This window comes from Camellia sinensis, chromosome 6, assembly GCF_055761805.1.
Source record: "Camellia sinensis isolate YWXY chromosome 6, ASM5576180v1, whole genome shotgun sequence".
Lineage (NCBI taxonomy): Eukaryota > Viridiplantae > Streptophyta > Magnoliopsida > Ericales > Theaceae > Camellia > Camellia sinensis.
The window spans coordinates 200,285,914-200,303,841 of record NC_138966.1 but is presented as its reverse complement, the minus strand read 5'-3'; the positions used below and the strand labels follow the sequence as shown (position 1 = coordinate 200,303,841).

At 33.9% G+C, this 17,928-nt stretch overlaps 2 protein-coding genes across 6 annotated transcripts; both read left to right on the top strand.

The window, feature by feature from the left end:
• The first annotated feature begins 694 nt into the window (after window positions 1–694).
• LOC114277661 (dihydrolipoyl dehydrogenase 2, chloroplastic) lies at window positions 695–13,664 on the top strand. 5 transcript variants are annotated; one of them, XM_028219612.2, is made up of 15 exons: window positions 695–1,138; window positions 1,942–2,088; window positions 2,620–2,754; window positions 2,939–3,056; window positions 3,496–3,620; window positions 4,199–4,324; window positions 4,394–4,474; window positions 4,754–4,816; window positions 4,912–4,986; window positions 5,071–5,149; window positions 5,241–5,341; window positions 5,506–5,619; window positions 6,017–6,130; window positions 6,833–6,904; window positions 7,459–7,831. In XM_028219612.2, exons 1-15 carry the CDS (start codon window positions 800–802, stop codon window positions 7,465–7,467), a joined length of 1,698 nt encoding a protein of 565 aa, XP_028075413.2. In that variant the 5' UTR covers window positions 695–799; the 3' UTR covers window positions 7,468–7,831. The 5 variants fall into 5 exon arrangements, with proteins under 5 accessions (XP_028075413.2, XP_028075402.2, XP_028075407.2 ...); XM_028219601.2 differs by lacking the exon at window positions 7,459–7,831 and adding an exon at window positions 13,121–13,664 and having other exon boundaries at window positions 699–1,138; XM_028219606.2 differs by having other exon boundaries at window positions 699–1,138; window positions 7,472–7,831.
• Window positions 13,665–13,743: 79 nt separating this feature from the next.
• Window positions 13,744–17,621, top strand: LOC114277695 (small COPII coat GTPase SAR1A). The gene is made up of 3 exons (XM_028219644.2): window positions 13,744–14,420; window positions 14,514–14,645; window positions 16,898–17,621. The coding sequence occupies exons 1-3, from the start codon at window positions 14,292–14,294 to the stop codon at window positions 17,216–17,218; spliced, it is 582 nt and encodes a 193-aa protein (XP_028075445.1). The 5' UTR covers window positions 13,744–14,291; the 3' UTR covers window positions 17,219–17,621.
• Window positions 17,622–17,928: the final 307 nt, after the last annotated feature.

Sequence of the window (17,928 nt, the reverse complement as noted above, 5' to 3'; positions counted from 1 at the left end):
TGCACTGTTTGGTATTCAATTTTAATTTTTTAAAATTACAGAGTACTAGCTGATATGCATTGTTTGGTTAATTTTATTTTATTATAATTGCAAAACATTATTTTACCATTTTAATTTTAATAGACATTATAAATTTTATACGTTTATTTCTTAATTTGCATCAAGACTAGGGGGAGTTGTTATTTTTAATTGAATTCGGTAGGGTGTGTGGTCCAAGTAAAATTGTTAAAAGTTTTTTAAGAAGAATAAAAAAATATTGCAGACTCTATAAATTTTAATATAATACATATATAAATTACAATTGCATTTCAATCCCAATATTATTTACATCGTGTCTATAGACACGGACATGCACTAGTATATATATATATACATAAGGTATTTTGGTCATTTAACCTATGGGTCCATATGGACAAACTATTTTAGCAAGTAGATCTTTGTTCAAACAAAATTAAAATTTGAATTTATATGCCGAGTATCAAATTTCATATTTAGATAATACTAAGACACTATTTAACATCTCTTATTTTCATTTTTATTTTTATGTTTTTATATTTTTATATTTTTTTTTTAGTTACATCACCTTTTTATTTTTTTTTTACGTACTTTCATAAAAAATAAAAAATACATTTATTTGAATCATCTAAAAAGACTGTCTTATTTAACTAATGCACCCGGCGTATGTTAGCAAACATTAAAGCGAGCGTGGTTTATCCACCGAACTTTGTTCTCTCCGTCCCTTTGAAGCTCTTCACACACACACAAACACACTCTCTCTCTCTCTCTCTCTCTCTCTACAATGCACTCCACAGTTTATCTCTCTACATCTCACTCTCACTCTCACTCCTCTCCAGCCATTATTGCCCGATCAAACCACGCATTCGAACTCTGCTATATCACTCCCTCTCACAAGCCTCTGAACCTCCGGTTCTGCGGGCTTAGAAGAGAGGCTATAGGGTTTTCTCAGCTCAAACGGTCCGAATCTCAACGAATCCTTATTTCGATCCGGAGACAATCGAAGAAGCTCTCGGCTTCGTTGTCTGACAATGGAACTGCTCCGAAGTCGTTTGATTACGATCTCGTCATCATCGGAGCTGGAGTCGGAGGCCACGGAGCTGCTTTGCATGCTGTGGAGAAGGTACGATCGAATTGGTTTGAATTTGATGTAGCTGAAATGGCAATTGAATAGTCAGTTGAATTACATGAGGTTCTGTTAATTTTAGTTATTGGACAATTATTCAGCTTAATTGTCACCTATTGTGTTTTGTAAGTGTATAATGCTTGCATAATTCTATGATAATTTGTTTTGAATTCAATTTCTACTGCATTTTTATCTTAATTTTTATTTTTCCCATTTAATTGCTGAAAAATCAGTGCATCGACAGTAATTTGTATGGAGGGTTTTGTTTTTATGGGTATGCCTTAATGTTTTTTGATTTCATTATGTGGGTTTATATGCTTTTCATTTTGGGTTTTTGATAAGAGTGTCTTTTGTTGTGGTTGTTAGGCTAGGTGTGTGTCTTTCCCTCTAATGGGGGTGTGTTCTTTTGGGTGTGTCTCGAGGTTCATTATATATATTTGTTGGTAAAATAACACTAAAACTCACTAAAAAAAAAAAAACTCATATAGAACCTATTGGTGACTCCAATATTGCGCAATAAAGTTGTTCTAGATGATCTGGAGTAGGTAGTGCATACCATGGGTGATTACTATTAGTGATTATAAGGTTGATTCCTCTTTTGAAGATGTGGTCTCTGTGGTGTCTAACTCAAAGTTAGGTCTAGTCATTGTCACTGCACAATTCAAGAAGTGGCAATGTACCACAAAGAAAATGCAATCTAACAAAAAAGGAAAAATGTGTGGAAGATTACAATATTAGTTGCTGCCATTCCTTGTTTTTGAGGACAAGGGATGAAATAAATTTAAGTTCGATTATTGCAGGGTCTCAGAACAGCTATCATTGAGGGAGATGTCATAGGGGGAACATGTGTAAACAGAGGCTGTGTTCCGTCTAAAGCTCTTCTTGCTGTAAGTGGTCGGATACGTGAACTTCAGAACGATCATCACTTAAAGGCTTTGGGGTTGCAGGTAAGGAAATTACAATGTTACCTGAACTTCAAACTGATACATACAACAATATTCTCTAACAAAACCTCTTCATATGCTTATTGTGTGCTGAGTGCGGCAAGTTCTGCTTGTCTATATACTAATTGGCTTCATTGCTATTCTTAACATTAGCAATTGACAATTGATACTATATCTAAAAAAAAATACTTGTAATTGGTTATTGATGACTTTTTCATCCTAATTGTGGTGGCATAAAGTGTCCGTCCTAAAGAGTTAAGGGGTCTGCAGTTCTCATGGCACATACATGTCTCTTAGGGAAGTGGCACTATTCCATCTAACCTACTATGAAAAAGTAAATGGTAATAAAAGGTTTATTGACCCACTACACATCATTCTAGTTTAATAATGTTATCTCATCATAGCATGTTCAATAGTTTCTTAAAACTTGAATAAGTTATAGCACCCTCATTTAAAATTTCCCTCCAGCATTTCATTGGTAAGTTGGTAATATGGCATATATAAAGTGCTATTCTGTTTTGTGTATAATGATAGGTTTCAGCCGCTGGCTATGACAGACAGGGAGTGGCTGATCATGCAAATAATCTTGCTTCAAAAATTCGTAGTAATTTGACCAATTCATTGAAAGCACTTGGTGTGGACATATTGACAGGTGTTGGCACAATACTGGTAAGTCATACATGCTGTCATGTGGCATCACTATTAACACGGGTAGCAAAAGTTCATTTAGTCAAACCCAATAATAAAATCAGATTTATTATGTTATTATCCACAGCTTTAGAATGTTTTCTCATGGTTATGAAGGTCCTTATGAACCCTAATGTTTATGGTCTTAATTTATGAATATGTTCAGGGTCCGCAAAAGGTGAAATATGGAAAAGTTGGCTTTTCTGACAATGTGGTAACCGCAAAAGATATAATTATTGCTACTGGTTCCGTCCCTTTTGTCCCTAAAGGCATTGAAGTTGATGGTAAATGTTCTATTCTCAACCCTTTTTGCCTTTGGTTTCTGCTGTCTTAACTAAATTCTGTGGTTAAAAGCAGTTTCAGTGTTATAGATGGTGTCTATATTTTGCAAGATGCAACAGCTCTTGAAGATGGCTTCCTTTTCATCCTTTAGGATTGTTGTACAAGAAAAATTAACATATATTATATGTATAAAATTAGCAAAACTAAATGCCATGCCAAAAACCTTTTCCGTACATTTTATAAACTCATGATGAGCCCATTGAGGAAAACATATGTTCTGTCCAAGTTCCTTGATGCGATTTGTTACCTTGCATCCTTGTTATGGTCCTTAGGGATGGAAGATCTATAATACCAGTTGTTTCCAATATCTATAAGATAATTTTGTATATCCATCGCTTTCAAATGGTCATATGATTTCTAATCACTAGGTATTGACTGCAGGGAAGACTGTAATTACCAGTGATCATGCTCTTAAATTGGAGTTCGTTCCTGAATGGATAGCTATTGTAGGAAGTGGTTATATTGGGCTTGAATTCAGTGATGTTTATACAGCACTTGGAAGTGAGGTAGACTCTTATTTGTTCTTCTTGTCCTTCTCTCTTTCAGAAATTTCAATTACTTTTTACATTAAATAAAGTGGAAATTTCAATTATTTTTTACATTAAATAAAGTGGTATTTTGCTTTTGTGTTGGAACCAATTGTAAGATAACCACTAAATTGTGGTTTAAAATTGAAAGAACAAATGCTTCATTCTCCACCATCCTCCTCATTGATAGTATTACTTTTTTCCATCCATTGTTATGAAATGTTCAAGTCCTGACTTGATTATGCTGCTGAGTTTTCCGGTATATCACTTCACTTCTTTCAGAATGGTCATATGAAGTGTCAACTGATGGTTGTCTTTTGGTCATGAATCACACCCAGTAAAAGTGAGTGTGTGATGGGAGAATCACTGGAGTTACAATTATATTTCTTCTTCCATATTCCTTTTCTTCAAATAAATTGGTCTGTTCTTTTGTCTAGTAAGTTGCTTATAATGAGTTGATGTAGTAGTGTTTTTTTGGATCTCTTTTGTCTTGGTACAACCTCGATGATTTCAATTATTACTGAGTCGACCAAATTGATCATAAAGGTATTGCACAGGTTACTTTCATTGAAGCTCTAGATCAACTTATGCCTGGATTTGATCCTGAAATTGGAAAGTTAGCCCAAAGAGTCCTGATAAATCCAAGGAAAATTGACTATCACACTGGAGTGTTTGCTTCCAAGGTAATTTCCTGTTTATTTTTGTGTGCGATTTTCTAAAATTCTAAATCCCGTGTGTTTTCCTTTCTATAGATCACTCCAGCAATGGATGGGAAACCAGTCACTATTGAGCTTATTGATGCCAAGACAAAAGAACCGAAAGATACCTTGGAGGTAATTTTTAGTTCTGTGATATTGGTAACAGATTTCATGTTCTATTAACAGAGTGGCGAAATTAAAAGGTCCTTTCCTTTGTGGATGTAATCTAGTTTTGAGGTTTTTATTGTATTTTTGCTCCCATGTAACAATGGGTCGCTCCTTTATGGAGGAGTAAGCTTGAAAACCCAATTTGAGACAACGGACTTTTCTGCCTTACTTTCTGTCCATGCTTTTTTCTTTATCTAGTTTGTTGTACCGCACCCTTTATCACAAAATTCTGTTGTTTTGCTATAGGTAGATGCGGCATTAATTGCAACTGGAAGGGCTCCATTTACAAAAGGTCTTGGACTGGAGAATGTATGTCTTGTTAACTGATAATATGCATGAGACAATGGTGAGCTGTTCACTGATAATTAAGATGTGTTTCAAGTGTTGTATTGGTTTTTCTGCAGATCAATGTAGTGACACAACGGGGTTTTGTTCCAGTAGATGAGCGTATGCAAGTTATTGACGCAAATGGCAATCTGGTTTGTTATCTATACATTCTGCCTTGAACACAATTTTCTGTATGGTTTTGCCACTGGTTCTTGAAATAATACTTCTACCATTAGGTTCCTCACTTGTATTGTATTGGTGATGCAAATGGGAAAATGATGCTTGCTCATGCTGCCAGTGCACAAGGGATTTCTGGTATGTGGTTATTACCTTGCTAGTTGCTACTTCAGGCTATATGCGTACATTTTACACCTATTGCATATTTAGCGTTGCTCTCTTCATATAGTTGTTGAACAAGTCAGTGGAAAAGATCACGTGCCCAACCATTTGAGCATTCCAGCAGCTTGTTTCACTCACCCAGAAATTAGTATGGTTGGACTCACAGAGGTGAATATCAAATTTTCCAATTCCCATACCAAACCCACAAATAGAATAAAATAAATAAAAAGGGATATTCTCTCTTTTGTTCTTATTGGGTAGTGAAATAAGAAAGCTTACCCACCATATTCTTTTAATTTGCCTATAGTTGACTAACATCTAAAATTTTGCAGCCTCAAGCAAGGGAAAAAGCTGAAATAGAGGGGTTTGAGATAAGTGTTGCCAAGACAAGTTTTAAGGCTAACACAAAGGCTCTAGCAGAAAACGAAGGGGAGGGACTGGCTAAGGTTTTATTTCTTAACCTTCTTCTTCTCTATAATGCCAGCCTTGTAATAAGGGGAAACTAACAGATTCTCTTCTCCATATGTTATTGATTAATTTATTTTGAAAGTGACTCGACAATTTTCATGTTTCTGCATAACTGCTTTGTGTTTGTTTTCTTCTTTCTCATTGTCACATTCATTTTTCTGTTCTTATTAATAAGTTCTTGTGATGATCTAAACCATGTGGTCAAGCTTACACCTTGCTCTTTTTTAACTCTTCCTTCACTCGTTATAAATAAAATTATGTAACTATTCTCCTATTTCAATTTCAACCATCAAAATTTAATTTTACTCTTGCACTTCGATGCTTCTCATTATTTTACTTCTATCTTAATTATGTTGATTTATTCTTCCTTGGTAGTTAATATACAGACCTGACAACGGGGAGATACTTGGAGTTCATATTTTTGGGTTGCATGCTGCAGACCTTATCCATGAAGCATCCAATGCCATAGCATTGGGGACACGTATCCAGGTAGTTTTGCCATGATAAAACGTCAAATTTTAGCTACATCAATTGCTTCCTTAAATATGTCAGTCTTCATCATGGTTCACTCTACAGCTATGCCCAGAACATTGAACTTTTTGAACCATTTTTATAATCCCGCCTAATAACTTGCAAGTGGATCATCTAGTTCAGAATATGGTACCTAATAGTTTCTTGCTTAATCAACGAGTGTGACCTATGTTACATGAACTTGGATATGAATATTGGTTGTAAATGTGTGTCCAAGCATCAGACTTTCATAAATCTAAATTTTATGATATTGAGATATGTATCCAAAAGTTGGATACAAGTATGGGGACGTGTCATGGATACATATATATTGCATATTGTATAATATTTTTTAGATAAAATGTTGAAATTATGTAGAAAAATACTTGAAATTAAACATAATTTAGGAAAATTATGGAATTTCTCTCTCTTGTCCATGTGAGTGGCTAGAAATGTTTCTTTACTAGAAAATGTGAGTTTCTTCTTCATCAAATATCATAATAAATTTGAGAATCTAAGTGTCAGTCACATATCTCACAGCCTTAACCTTGTTATATACGGTAGATACGGTTACTTTGAGGGGAAGAGTCCATGTAAGACAGTGTGACACTGTGACTGAAACTAATTTCAGTAGTCAATCACTTAATTTGTGAGTGTGGGTTGTATTTTGTCACCCTGCAGGACATAAAATTTGCAGTGCATGCTCATCCAACATTGTCTGAAGTTCTGGACGAACTCTTTAAATCAGCCAAGGTAAGCTTCTGATATTGACCAACTCTTCATCTAACATTACCTTACTTCTCTCCAGTTAGAGATAGGTCCAATTCAGGTTGGGCTTCACAACATATCCCACTCCGACAATATGAGTTGTAAATCTTATAGGCCATTGTGTGTAGATCATTTATAAAATAAAATAAAAAATAGATTAATCTAATAATTGTAGCCACATAATTTCATTAGATTTATCTTTGAAAAATAGAAGACGTATGAATTTGAAATAGACCATCAATTTTTAATTTTCTTGTTTTTTAAAACAAATTTGATAAACTTACGTGATTACAATTATCGACACAATCCAATTTTTTTCATAGATGATCTCCACACAGGCTTGCAAAATAAACAGTCAAATCATCGAAATGAGAATCATGGTGGGCCAAAACAAACTGGACTTCACTTCTCTTTGGCTGGAGAGGAGCCAGATCCTACTGATTGTATGTTTCACGATAAAACGTGACAATAATGAGGATCAGCACCATTTTTCTAAATAAGACGTTACACTAATCTGCATCATATTGACAGAAAATTAGTCTCTCTAAGCAGGTAAATGCACAAGTCTCTAGTCCAATTAGTGAATCAGTTGCAGTCTAAAAGCTTTTCAACACTCTGATGTAAATTTTTTGGAGTAGTTTGTTCGTATCAGCGAGTTTCACAAGACAACACGTTTCCCCTGATGGAAAAGAATCAACAGATCTGCCATTGAGTGAGAATAAACAAATTACTTAGAGAACTTGCCTTCTCAATGATAGTAGTGCCTGACATTGTTTTCCAAAGCCTTAGGGATGTGCAATTGTTTTCATGTGGTAAATCATTTTCCAAATTTAGTGTTGGATAAAACTTTGCTGCACAGAAGAGGCCCTATCGTTATTACTGTTATTATTCAAGGAAGTTATTATTGAGTGATGTTTTCACTGTTTTTTTCAATGGCAGTGATGCTTTCACTGTTAAGAGGCATATAGCATAGTCTTTTCTTCAGTTTTTCATTCATGCAGCAAAAAAATTTCTAAAATGTTTGATATAATGGACAACATTTGTCGTGATCAACCAAAAATGAGTTTATTTGGGAAACAAACATTCTTTGCTTTTTAAAGATGAAAATTGTATTTCGGACAGGAGTCTTATCAACATCACCACCTAACAATCACCACCACCAATCTTGCTGACACTACCTTACTGTCACCAACACCGTTGCCACAATCACACCGACTTCACTACTATCACAAACTAATAAAACATCATTTTACAACCAAATACAAAAGAAATGTAACACACGCTTATCCTGACGCTTCGCATATGATCAGTAAGAAGCGAAAATAAATGTGGCATATCAAATTTATTACCCACGTTGAATCCAGAGTGAAATCTTGACACCAGTGCTTCAAGTTTATTTATAAATTCCATCTTGTATATAATACAGTGCTCAATAAAATGTAGGTCTCATTTCCAGACAAAATGTCGAATTATTGAAGGTCTTTTTAACTACAATAATTTAAAGAGGGAAGGAGAAATACTCACGGCCAATATACTAATGTGTCTCCGAAACAACTGGATTCATTTACATGTATATGGCAAACAGGAAATTACTTGCAGAATACGGATCACAATTTTACTACGTTCTCTTTGACATTCTTTTAAGGAAAAAATTTACCTAGCTTGGAGTCGAAGTAACACTGGGTGATTAGAAAAAAAAAAACCTCATGGATGCCTATTATCTTAAAGAAACAACAGCTATAAATTTTACATGCAAATAGTATAACATTGAATGCAAAAACAAAAACCAACCCCTCCCCAATTCGATAATTAGCTTTTCTTCAACTCATAGACTATTTTTGCCCACACATGTTGTAAGCGGAAATTACACACGAGTGTTACCTAGAGCCCACCCTTGCACACCCATCTCCAGCCTGAGATTCCTGGGCAGGACTCTCACATGAAAGACTAAACACCCAACTCAAATGGACAACTAACATGAAACTAGTCACTTCTATGAAAATCATGCCACATCAGTTTACAAAAAATTGATCCCAAATAATCATGCACTATCTGCAGTGAGCTCAATCAATGGAACCTAAATAAAAATGATAATGAAAATACTCATGAACAAGGTCTTAGCTTCCATTTGACCAACAAGGAATTATTCCCAAAATCTTTATCAGACTGTAAGATACGATTGGGTTGGTGTTCAGTGTGCCTTGGTTCAAGATTAAAAAGGATGCTTTGCATTCCAAGCGAGAGATGCTCCAAAGTCATGAGCCACAACAAAGTGAACTAATTCAACAATGAAACACCCCTTCCTCCTCCCAGCAAACACATCAACTGAATCATGATGCATACGATTCAACTCAAACTATATGATAAATGATTCACAAGCCGTCCTGTGCTCTAGTACAAGATCAAAAAGAACCCTCACGCCCCAAATTCATCAACTGCCACAAAGTGAACTAATTCAACAATGAGGCAACAACCCTCCCAGCAAACAAATCTATTGAATTGTACAAAAAAATTGAACTCAAACTACGTTATACACGATTCGCAAACAGGCCCCTTACTTATCACCTTCCAATAAACTAGTAAGAACCATATTTTGCAACTATTGTTCCCTTTAAGCTACGCATATATTACAATATAACAGATCCACAAATTGATGAGAAATGAAATATTAAGGAACAAAAATATCAAAAGAAAATGGATTTCAAATAACAAGCTCAAAATATATGATCTTTCAACAGACACCAATAGTAACATCCCCACAAAATTAGAAATGGGTTTAGCTCATCTCAACAAGAAAAATACAACCCAGAACAATCTAATGAAAATTGTTTCATATTAAAGTAAAAAATTAGTTCAAAATAAAATAGAACCCTAACGAGTGAGACCCATTTCAGGTGGGTAGGTCTACTCTTCCTCTGTGGTTGGTTCACCACTTTTCTTGTTGTGTTTCCTCGCGTACCTCTGGTTCCTCAAGAACTTAGGATCCATCTACACACAAATTTCCCCCAAAAAATAAAATAAAATAAATTCACAATCTTTCACAGAGAGAGAGAGAGAGAGAGAGAGAGAGAGAGAGAGAGAGAGTACCCCTTTGGTGGAAGCGTGGCGGTGCTTTCTGGGTTTCTTGATCCCGTTCTTGTGAGCCTTGTAGGACTGGTTGTGAGCCGTGTGATTCTTGGACTTCGCCATCTCTGCCAAATCCAATTGAAAACCATAAATCAGTGACAAAAATGCGAACTTTATAGATTGAAAGATGAAGATGAGAGAAATCTAAAGGATGGACCTACGTGTTCGCTGCTTGGCTCTGTTGAGTGGTTCGGCGTTATAGTGGAGCTGAAAGAAGAAGGGTTTGCTTTGCTACTTATCTGACTTCGTTCGAAGCCCTAGCTCGCTCGCGGCGTCCTTGGGGTCGGTGAAGCGACGATGGGCTTGTGGATTTTTATGGGCCGTAAAGCCTAAGATAGGTCCGCCAGTTAATATTTTTGGGCCGGACCTTGCTATGTTAAATTTGTTTAATTGGTGCCCTGGAAAAATCAGAAACTACCCCCCCTCAATAGGTTATTTTAGCAACAAAAAAAAAAAAAAAAAAAATCAAAAATTTATTATAAAGTATCATATTATTATTTTTTTAATTCTTTTTTATAAAAATTAAAAAATTATTAAAATAATTAATTTTCAAAAGAGTCCTAATGCTTTATTTGGGGTTTGTTTGGTTTAGTTTTTTTAATAAGTTTTGAGTTGTGCTTTGAAATATAAGTTTTTGAAATGAATTTTGAAAAGAGAAAATTTGTTTGGTTTCGAGTTTTGAAATTTTTTTTGAGTTTTGAGTTGTATTTTGAATTGTTTGGGGTTTATTTTTTTGAAAAAAATATTTAAAATTTTCTTCATTTTATTTTATTTTTATTTTTTAATGTGATTTGTGCGTAGTGTTTTTAAAAATAAAAATTTTATTTTATTTTTTATTTTATTTTAAATATTTTTTTATTTTTTTAAAATATGTATATTAAAATATTTAAAATTTAAAAATTTTTTGAATCGCCCATATATAACTAAATCATAACAAATTATTTGACAAATACTTAAAAAAATAAAAAAATATTTTTTCAAAAAAATAAAAGATAAAAAATAATTTTAATAAACAAAAAAAATATTTTCTTTGAATTTTTTAAAATAAAGTTTTGAAAATAATTTGGTTATGAGTTTTGAAAAAAAAAAATTGAAATGAGTTTTGAAAACTTTGTTTGGTTATGAATTTTGAAATTTTTTTATCCAAATCATAATTTGAAAACTTAACCAAATGGTACCTTGATTTTTTAGTTTTTTGTTTACTTTATTAAAAAATTGATGAAAAATATGTTATAAATAAAATAATTATTGATAATCGTCAATAAATCATAATAATTTTATAGGGTGTATAAAGAATAATTATTTTATTTCTTTCTATTTTATTTTAATAAAAAAAACGCTAATAATAATTTTATAGGGTGTATAAAGAATAATTATTTTATTTCATTCTTTTTTATTTTAATAAACAAAAAAAAAACACTACATATGAGTCAACAAAACTCAATATTTATATTTCAGTTTTGAAATCACTTCTTCTATCTGATATGTGTGAATAGTTACATTTTATTTTCTTTTTTATTTTACATATATATTTTTGTTAGCTTTATAAAATTTGAACAATAGACATATTTTTATTTTAAAATATTACACAAATATTTTTCAAACTATTTTGGGCGGGCCTGTGAATTTAAAGGGTGGGTTCGGTCCGTCAGAATCATCTCTATGAGAAGTTGTGGGAGCTTCTATTTACACACACTCATTCCCTTATTTACACATCTTTTTCAATAAATAATTGGTTCGGAAGTAGATTTCCAAAAATAAGTAATTGGTTCGGAAGTTGCTTTCCGAAAATAAACAATTGGTTCGGAAGTAGACTTCTGAATTTTTATTATTTTTTCGACATTCAACTTCCGAATGTGTTTATTTGATGTCTATAATAGTAATTTCACTTGAAAAAAAATTTATAATAAAAATAATTTTTATGAAGTGTGTGCAAAGAGGGGAAGGTGGATGTGTAAATAGAAGCTCCCGAGAAGTTGTTGATTGGTTAAAGATGTTAGGATTGATGGAGGGACGGAGATATATGATTTTATGTTAAGGGATTGTTTAGAATGTTCTAAATAAGTGTATTTTTTGATTTTTTTATAAAAAAATGTGTAGAAAAATAGAGAGTAGATATTGATTGATATGACCCAAAAAAGATAAAAAGATAAAAAGTGTGGATTTATTTAGGAGTTGTATGAGATGACTTAAATAAGTATACTTTTTATCTTTTTACGAAAATATATACAGAAAAGTAGAGAGGTGATATGATGGAAAAAAGATAAAAAGATAAAAAAGATGAATTATTTTGTATTGGCCTTAGTTTTCCCAAACAAAGCCTAAATTATTAGGAAATATAAAGAGATAAAAGATTTGTGATTGACAAAAAGACGTTAGGATCCTCTAGAGTGATCCCTCTAGAGTGATTTCCTAAAGTAAAAGAGATGGGCGCGACACCTGTCCCACTAATGAAACCAAGGGTTGAGATCAATCTCTCACCAAAACGACGTCATTTTGGTGAGAGAAATTAAAAAAAAAATAAAATTCAAATTCAAATATCTTTTTTTTCAAGTCCTTCCTGGGTTCACTCTGGAAGACCTTTTGTCAACGCCTTCGTCTTCGATCTCTTTTGCCGCCGCCGCCATTCACACCGTCATCTTTGATCTCCTCCGCCGATCTCCATATCGGTTGATCAGATCTGTTGATTCTATTGCTCATTTTGATTTTGACGATGATGGGGTCTGTAAATCTTCTCTCCCATTTGCTAAATAATAATTATAAAAAAAAATCATATTATAATAAATCAAAATTGGAAGATCAGTTGATAGTTTACACATGATTTTTAAATTTATTTTATTTTTTTTCTTTGAATCTTGTTCCCAATATATATATATATATATATATAGTTTGAAGCCTTTTTCTTTTTGTTCTATAATACAAACACCCACCTGTGTGTTCCATTATTTGCCAAAATAGGTTTGTGTCTGGTATATATCATGGACCATGCTCTGTTTTTTTTTTTTTTCAAACCAATACTTTGTTTTTTTTCTTTTTTCCTGACCAAGCGTTTTTTCAAACAATTTTTTCCAATAGATTTCAGAGTTAGCTTCCGGCGATGGATGGAGGCAGTGGGGTGGGGGAAAGGAAGGTTGGCGGGAGGAGGGTTGGGGAGCAATTGGCAGCGGTCGGTGAGGGTAGAGGACCAAGAGGGCGCCACCTCTGAAAAGGGTGGGTTTGGCCATGGAATCTCCATATTCTCTCTTCTCATTCTGTTCATGTCTTTTCTTTTCTTTTCTTTTTTAAAACAAATTCTCACCAAAACGACGTCTTTTTGATGAGGGATTGATCTCAACCCTTGGTTTCATTAATGAGACAGGTGTCGCGCCCATCTCTTTTATTTTAGGAGATCACTCTAGAGGGATCACTCTAAAGGATCCGAACGCGACAAAAAGCATCATCACGTAAAATTTCAAAGTATCAACTAATTTTTTTTATTTCTATATACTTCAAACATTTCATCTATTTTCGTTTGACAATTCATTATTTTAATTTTAAAAGGTCATTAAAAAAATTTAAAAAATCAATAACTCATACAAAAAATTCAAATATCCTATTTTTTCTCTACTTTTTATACAAATTTTTTTTTAAAAAAAATCAAAAAATTATTCTAAATACGTTAATTTTTTTATTATCTCATATTTTAATAAAAAACTAATAAAATAACTTATTGTTATTTCCAACCTAACCCGCTAAAACAATAATACTAAGTAATTTAAAATTTTATGATTTAAATGATTCAAATCACTCAAAACGATATCATTTTAAATATAAAACGGTATCATTTTCACAAATTTAAACCATAAATTTTGAGCTACTAAACGGCAGCCAAAAATTCGTCCCTAATGCGACAAAATCACTGCCCAATGGTTTCCAAATCGACGGCTGCACAATCGGATGACGCGTAACAACCAATTGTTATCATCCACGTGGATTACCATCCAACTCACCGGATATTTCAGTCACCACTGACCTTTTTACCACTCCACGTCATCAACCCACGTAGCTACTCACCCCTGGCACACCGGCACAGCCGGTAACCTTCGTCCACCTCACCCTATATAAATAAATATTAAAAAAAATTCTATTCCATTTTCCATCCTTTTCTCTTCCCATAACAAAATCATCATTCACCAGCACTGTGATTTTGGATTTTCCGGCGAGATTTGATCAGAGTTTAATCGGAGATCGGCGCTGAAATCGAATCATGTTTCTGTTTGATTGGTTCTACGGAATTCTTGCATCTCTCGGTTTGTGGCAGAAAGAGGCCAAGATCTTGTTTTTAGGGCTTGATAATGCCGGAAAGACTACCTTGCTTCACATGTTGAAAGATGAGGTTCTGATTCTCTCTCTAGAAAACCCCGATTTTTTTTCTTCTCAGATTTGAGTTTTTAGGAATTTTTAAGAATTGTTATTGTTTTTTTGGCAGAGATTGGTACAGCATCAACCGACACAGTATCCGACATCAGAGGAATTGAGTATTGGGAAAATTAAGTTCAAAGCTTTTGATTTGGGTGGGCATCAGATCGCTCGAAGAGTCTGGAAGGACTACTATGCCCAGGTAAAATTCTTGTGACATTGACATTTTTAGTTAATTTACTCTGTGGAGTCTTGAATGACTATGGTTGTTCTTGATCTTTCTTTTAGTGGGTTCAAAACCTTGAATTAGCATATGCATATATGATGCTCTTATGAATTGTGCATAGTTCTTGTTTCAATTGTCACTTGCTGAGACAAATTTTAGGCACAAGTGTAGTTGTTGATCTATTTCCCATTAACCCAAATAGAATTGATGATTTTATTTTTGTTTGTGTGAGTGAGTGAGAGAAAGAAAGAGATCTGAATTCTTTTGGTTACCTGTCAGTTTGAATTGATGTTTTTGGTGAAGAAATCTCTTGTTTGGATGGTTAACTAGGTGAGAAAAAGGGTGATATATGGTGAGAAATAGAACTCTTTTAAAAGAATTATTTTGTTTCTCACCAAACGTGGTGAGATTTGGTGGGAAATGGAACTGTCTGAATGATAAATTTTTAGAATGCCTCAAATTGATCTTAAAAAACTAAGATATTCCAAATGATAGTTTATATATAAACTTGAAATGTAACTTTTCTTTTTACCTTAGCGGTATTGGCATCCATTTAAGAGTTTGGAATTTTTTTCTAAGTCTATGTTTGATTGGGAGATTTGGGAAGGGATTTAAAAAGATAAAGGGAAAAAGTGTATAAAATTAGGTGAAATGTAAGTATATTTTATTCATATTTCACCTCCTAACCCAACACAGCATAAGGCAAACCATTTGAGAAATTTTTATCTAAGGCAGAGCATGCTGTAAGACAATCCATGGTGAGTAAAAGTCCAATGTCAGGTTGTATAAGATGATGAAGTTGGGTTTGATAATTTCTTAAATGGTTGTTGGTGTATCGTGTTGGAAGCTCAAGTTATTGAGCATCTAAGAAACTATTACATATTTTTTTTATCCTAATTGATAATTTGTTGTCCGTCACTTGTCAGTTTTTACCTCATCCTTTTTGCCATTTCTTCAAATACCCTCATCTTTCAATGATGTCAGTTGGAAGATGTTAGGATGGCCAGTGCATGCTGTACGGTTTTGTTATGATATAGTGAAATGGAAAAATTTTATGCCTAGAGGGGGGTGAATAGGCCAAACTCACTCAAGAAGCCTTTACTCCAAGCTTCTTGCTCTTGTTCCACTCCTCATGGCTCTGCCTTTGCAGAAAATCTTGATTCACTGGTGCTCTATGGAACTCCTCTTCCGTTCTCCATTCCTTGGCGCTTTGTTACTTAACGGCCAATGGATGGGTGTGTTATGGAAAGTGTATGGGTGGAGTTTCTATTAAAAAATACTCAAATTTGAGTCTTACTAATGAATTTCTCACCAAAAAGTTTGAGAAAACAGGGCTTCAAATATCACAAAGCTAAAACCAAAAAAGCCTAAGATTTTGTCTTAAAGTGTGTCTATTAATAAGAAAACCAACCATGTTTCAATAATAAAAAAAACAGAAGCAGTTTTTTGACCTAATTAGACTTCTCTCTGTATGCACGCTCAAGCACCCTTTGGGCAGGCTTTTGACATCGTGGAATGGAATTGTTGATCCAAACCTAGAGTCCACTCAGGCAGGCATCGAGCTAGATATTTTGGAATTTCTTTGGAAATTACAAAGACACCTCTAGGCTCTGCTTGGGATGGAATTGATCCCAGTTCAAGTGGGAACTGCTCCAATAATCGTCCTCACTCACTTGAGTTGCCTTAAGGTGGGCTTCAAGTTTTGAGTGGTAAATCTAATTCCAATTGTGCTAGGACTCAATTAAGGTAAGTAGACCAAATTTTAATGAGCAAGTGTCCTGACAGTGACGAAGCAATGTCTGGATCATGTGTTCCAGTCTTCGGCAAGTCCATTTGGTGTCAATTTGTTGCCAAGTCTAGAACCTTGTATGCTTTTACCACAATGGTGCAATTTACAGTTGAGTTAATGGAATGAACTAGTCTGTTTAAAATTACTACATCATGTACATCGGTTGATAAAAAATTTAAAATTGTTCATATTCATGCCATTGTTGTCAATGCATTTGTAGTTTTGAGGGCTTGAACTTTGCATCCAGTTGGTTTCAGCTATCTGGACCTCGAATTAATTGCAATGCTAAATAACTCGCTGCCGAAATGTTTCTTTATCCTATTGTTGCTATTCTCATCTCTCTCATGGCATGGAAAGCCAAATTTTTTGAGAAGCTGAAAAGCCAAATTACAGCTGCAATTTAGTTCCTAAACAGTGTACTGTTTTTTGAACCATTTAGGTGGATGCTGTAGTGTACCTTGTTGATGCTTATGACAAAGAGAGATTTGCGGAGTCCAAAAAGGAGTTGGATGCCCTCCTCTCGGACGAGTCACTTGCAAATGTCCCATTTCTCATACTTGGGAACAAGATTGATATACCCTATGCTGCATCAGAGGATGAGTTGCGATATTACTTGGGTTTGACTGGCATTACTACTGGTAAGGGTAAGGTTAACCTTGCCGACTCAAATGTCCGCCCTCTCGAGGTCTTTATGTGCAGCATCGTTCGCAAGATGGGATACGGTGATGGCTTTAAGTGGATGTCCCAATATATTAAGTAGGAGAATGAATGGGCAAACATACGTGCTGAGCTACCTAATAGTAATTTTCATGACACTGCTGCATGCAATTTCTTTTGAACAGTTAGATGGTATAAATTGCATAATTGAAAGTTTAGCATGTTGTTTTTCTTAGCACTTTTACCTTGTTAGCTTGCTGACAACATCTTTTTCATTTTCCATTTTTTTGGGGTGGGGAAGGTTAAGTTCTTTCTGTTTTCTTTCTTCGTATTTGATGCAAAATTGCAGGAAATGGTCCCATCTTTTGCGTCTCATTGGAGGTGACATGTTGTGCACTTTGGGCTCACGTATGGTGTGCTACTTATGTACTTTGGGCTCACTCATGGTGCTACTTGGTCATAAACAAACCAAGCTGAATAATAGATTGTTTAAATTTTACTTAAAACCTTGACGAATTTCAAAGAGATCTCAAGATACAAATTTTCAGAAGATTTTTAAAATTTTGTTTGGTTCAAATTATTACTCTCTTTCTTTTACACATCAATCAATCATTTTTTATCTCTCTTCTCTTCTCTTTCATTCTCAATTGCTTTTTCTTACACATATTTATTTAACTACAACAAAATATTAAATCATCTTAAACTCTCAAACTTTCAAATTATTTTCAAAATATACAATCAAACAAATCAAAAAAAAATTTGAACTCTTTCCAAAAAATTTTCTAAAAATTTATCTCAAAACACAAATTAAAC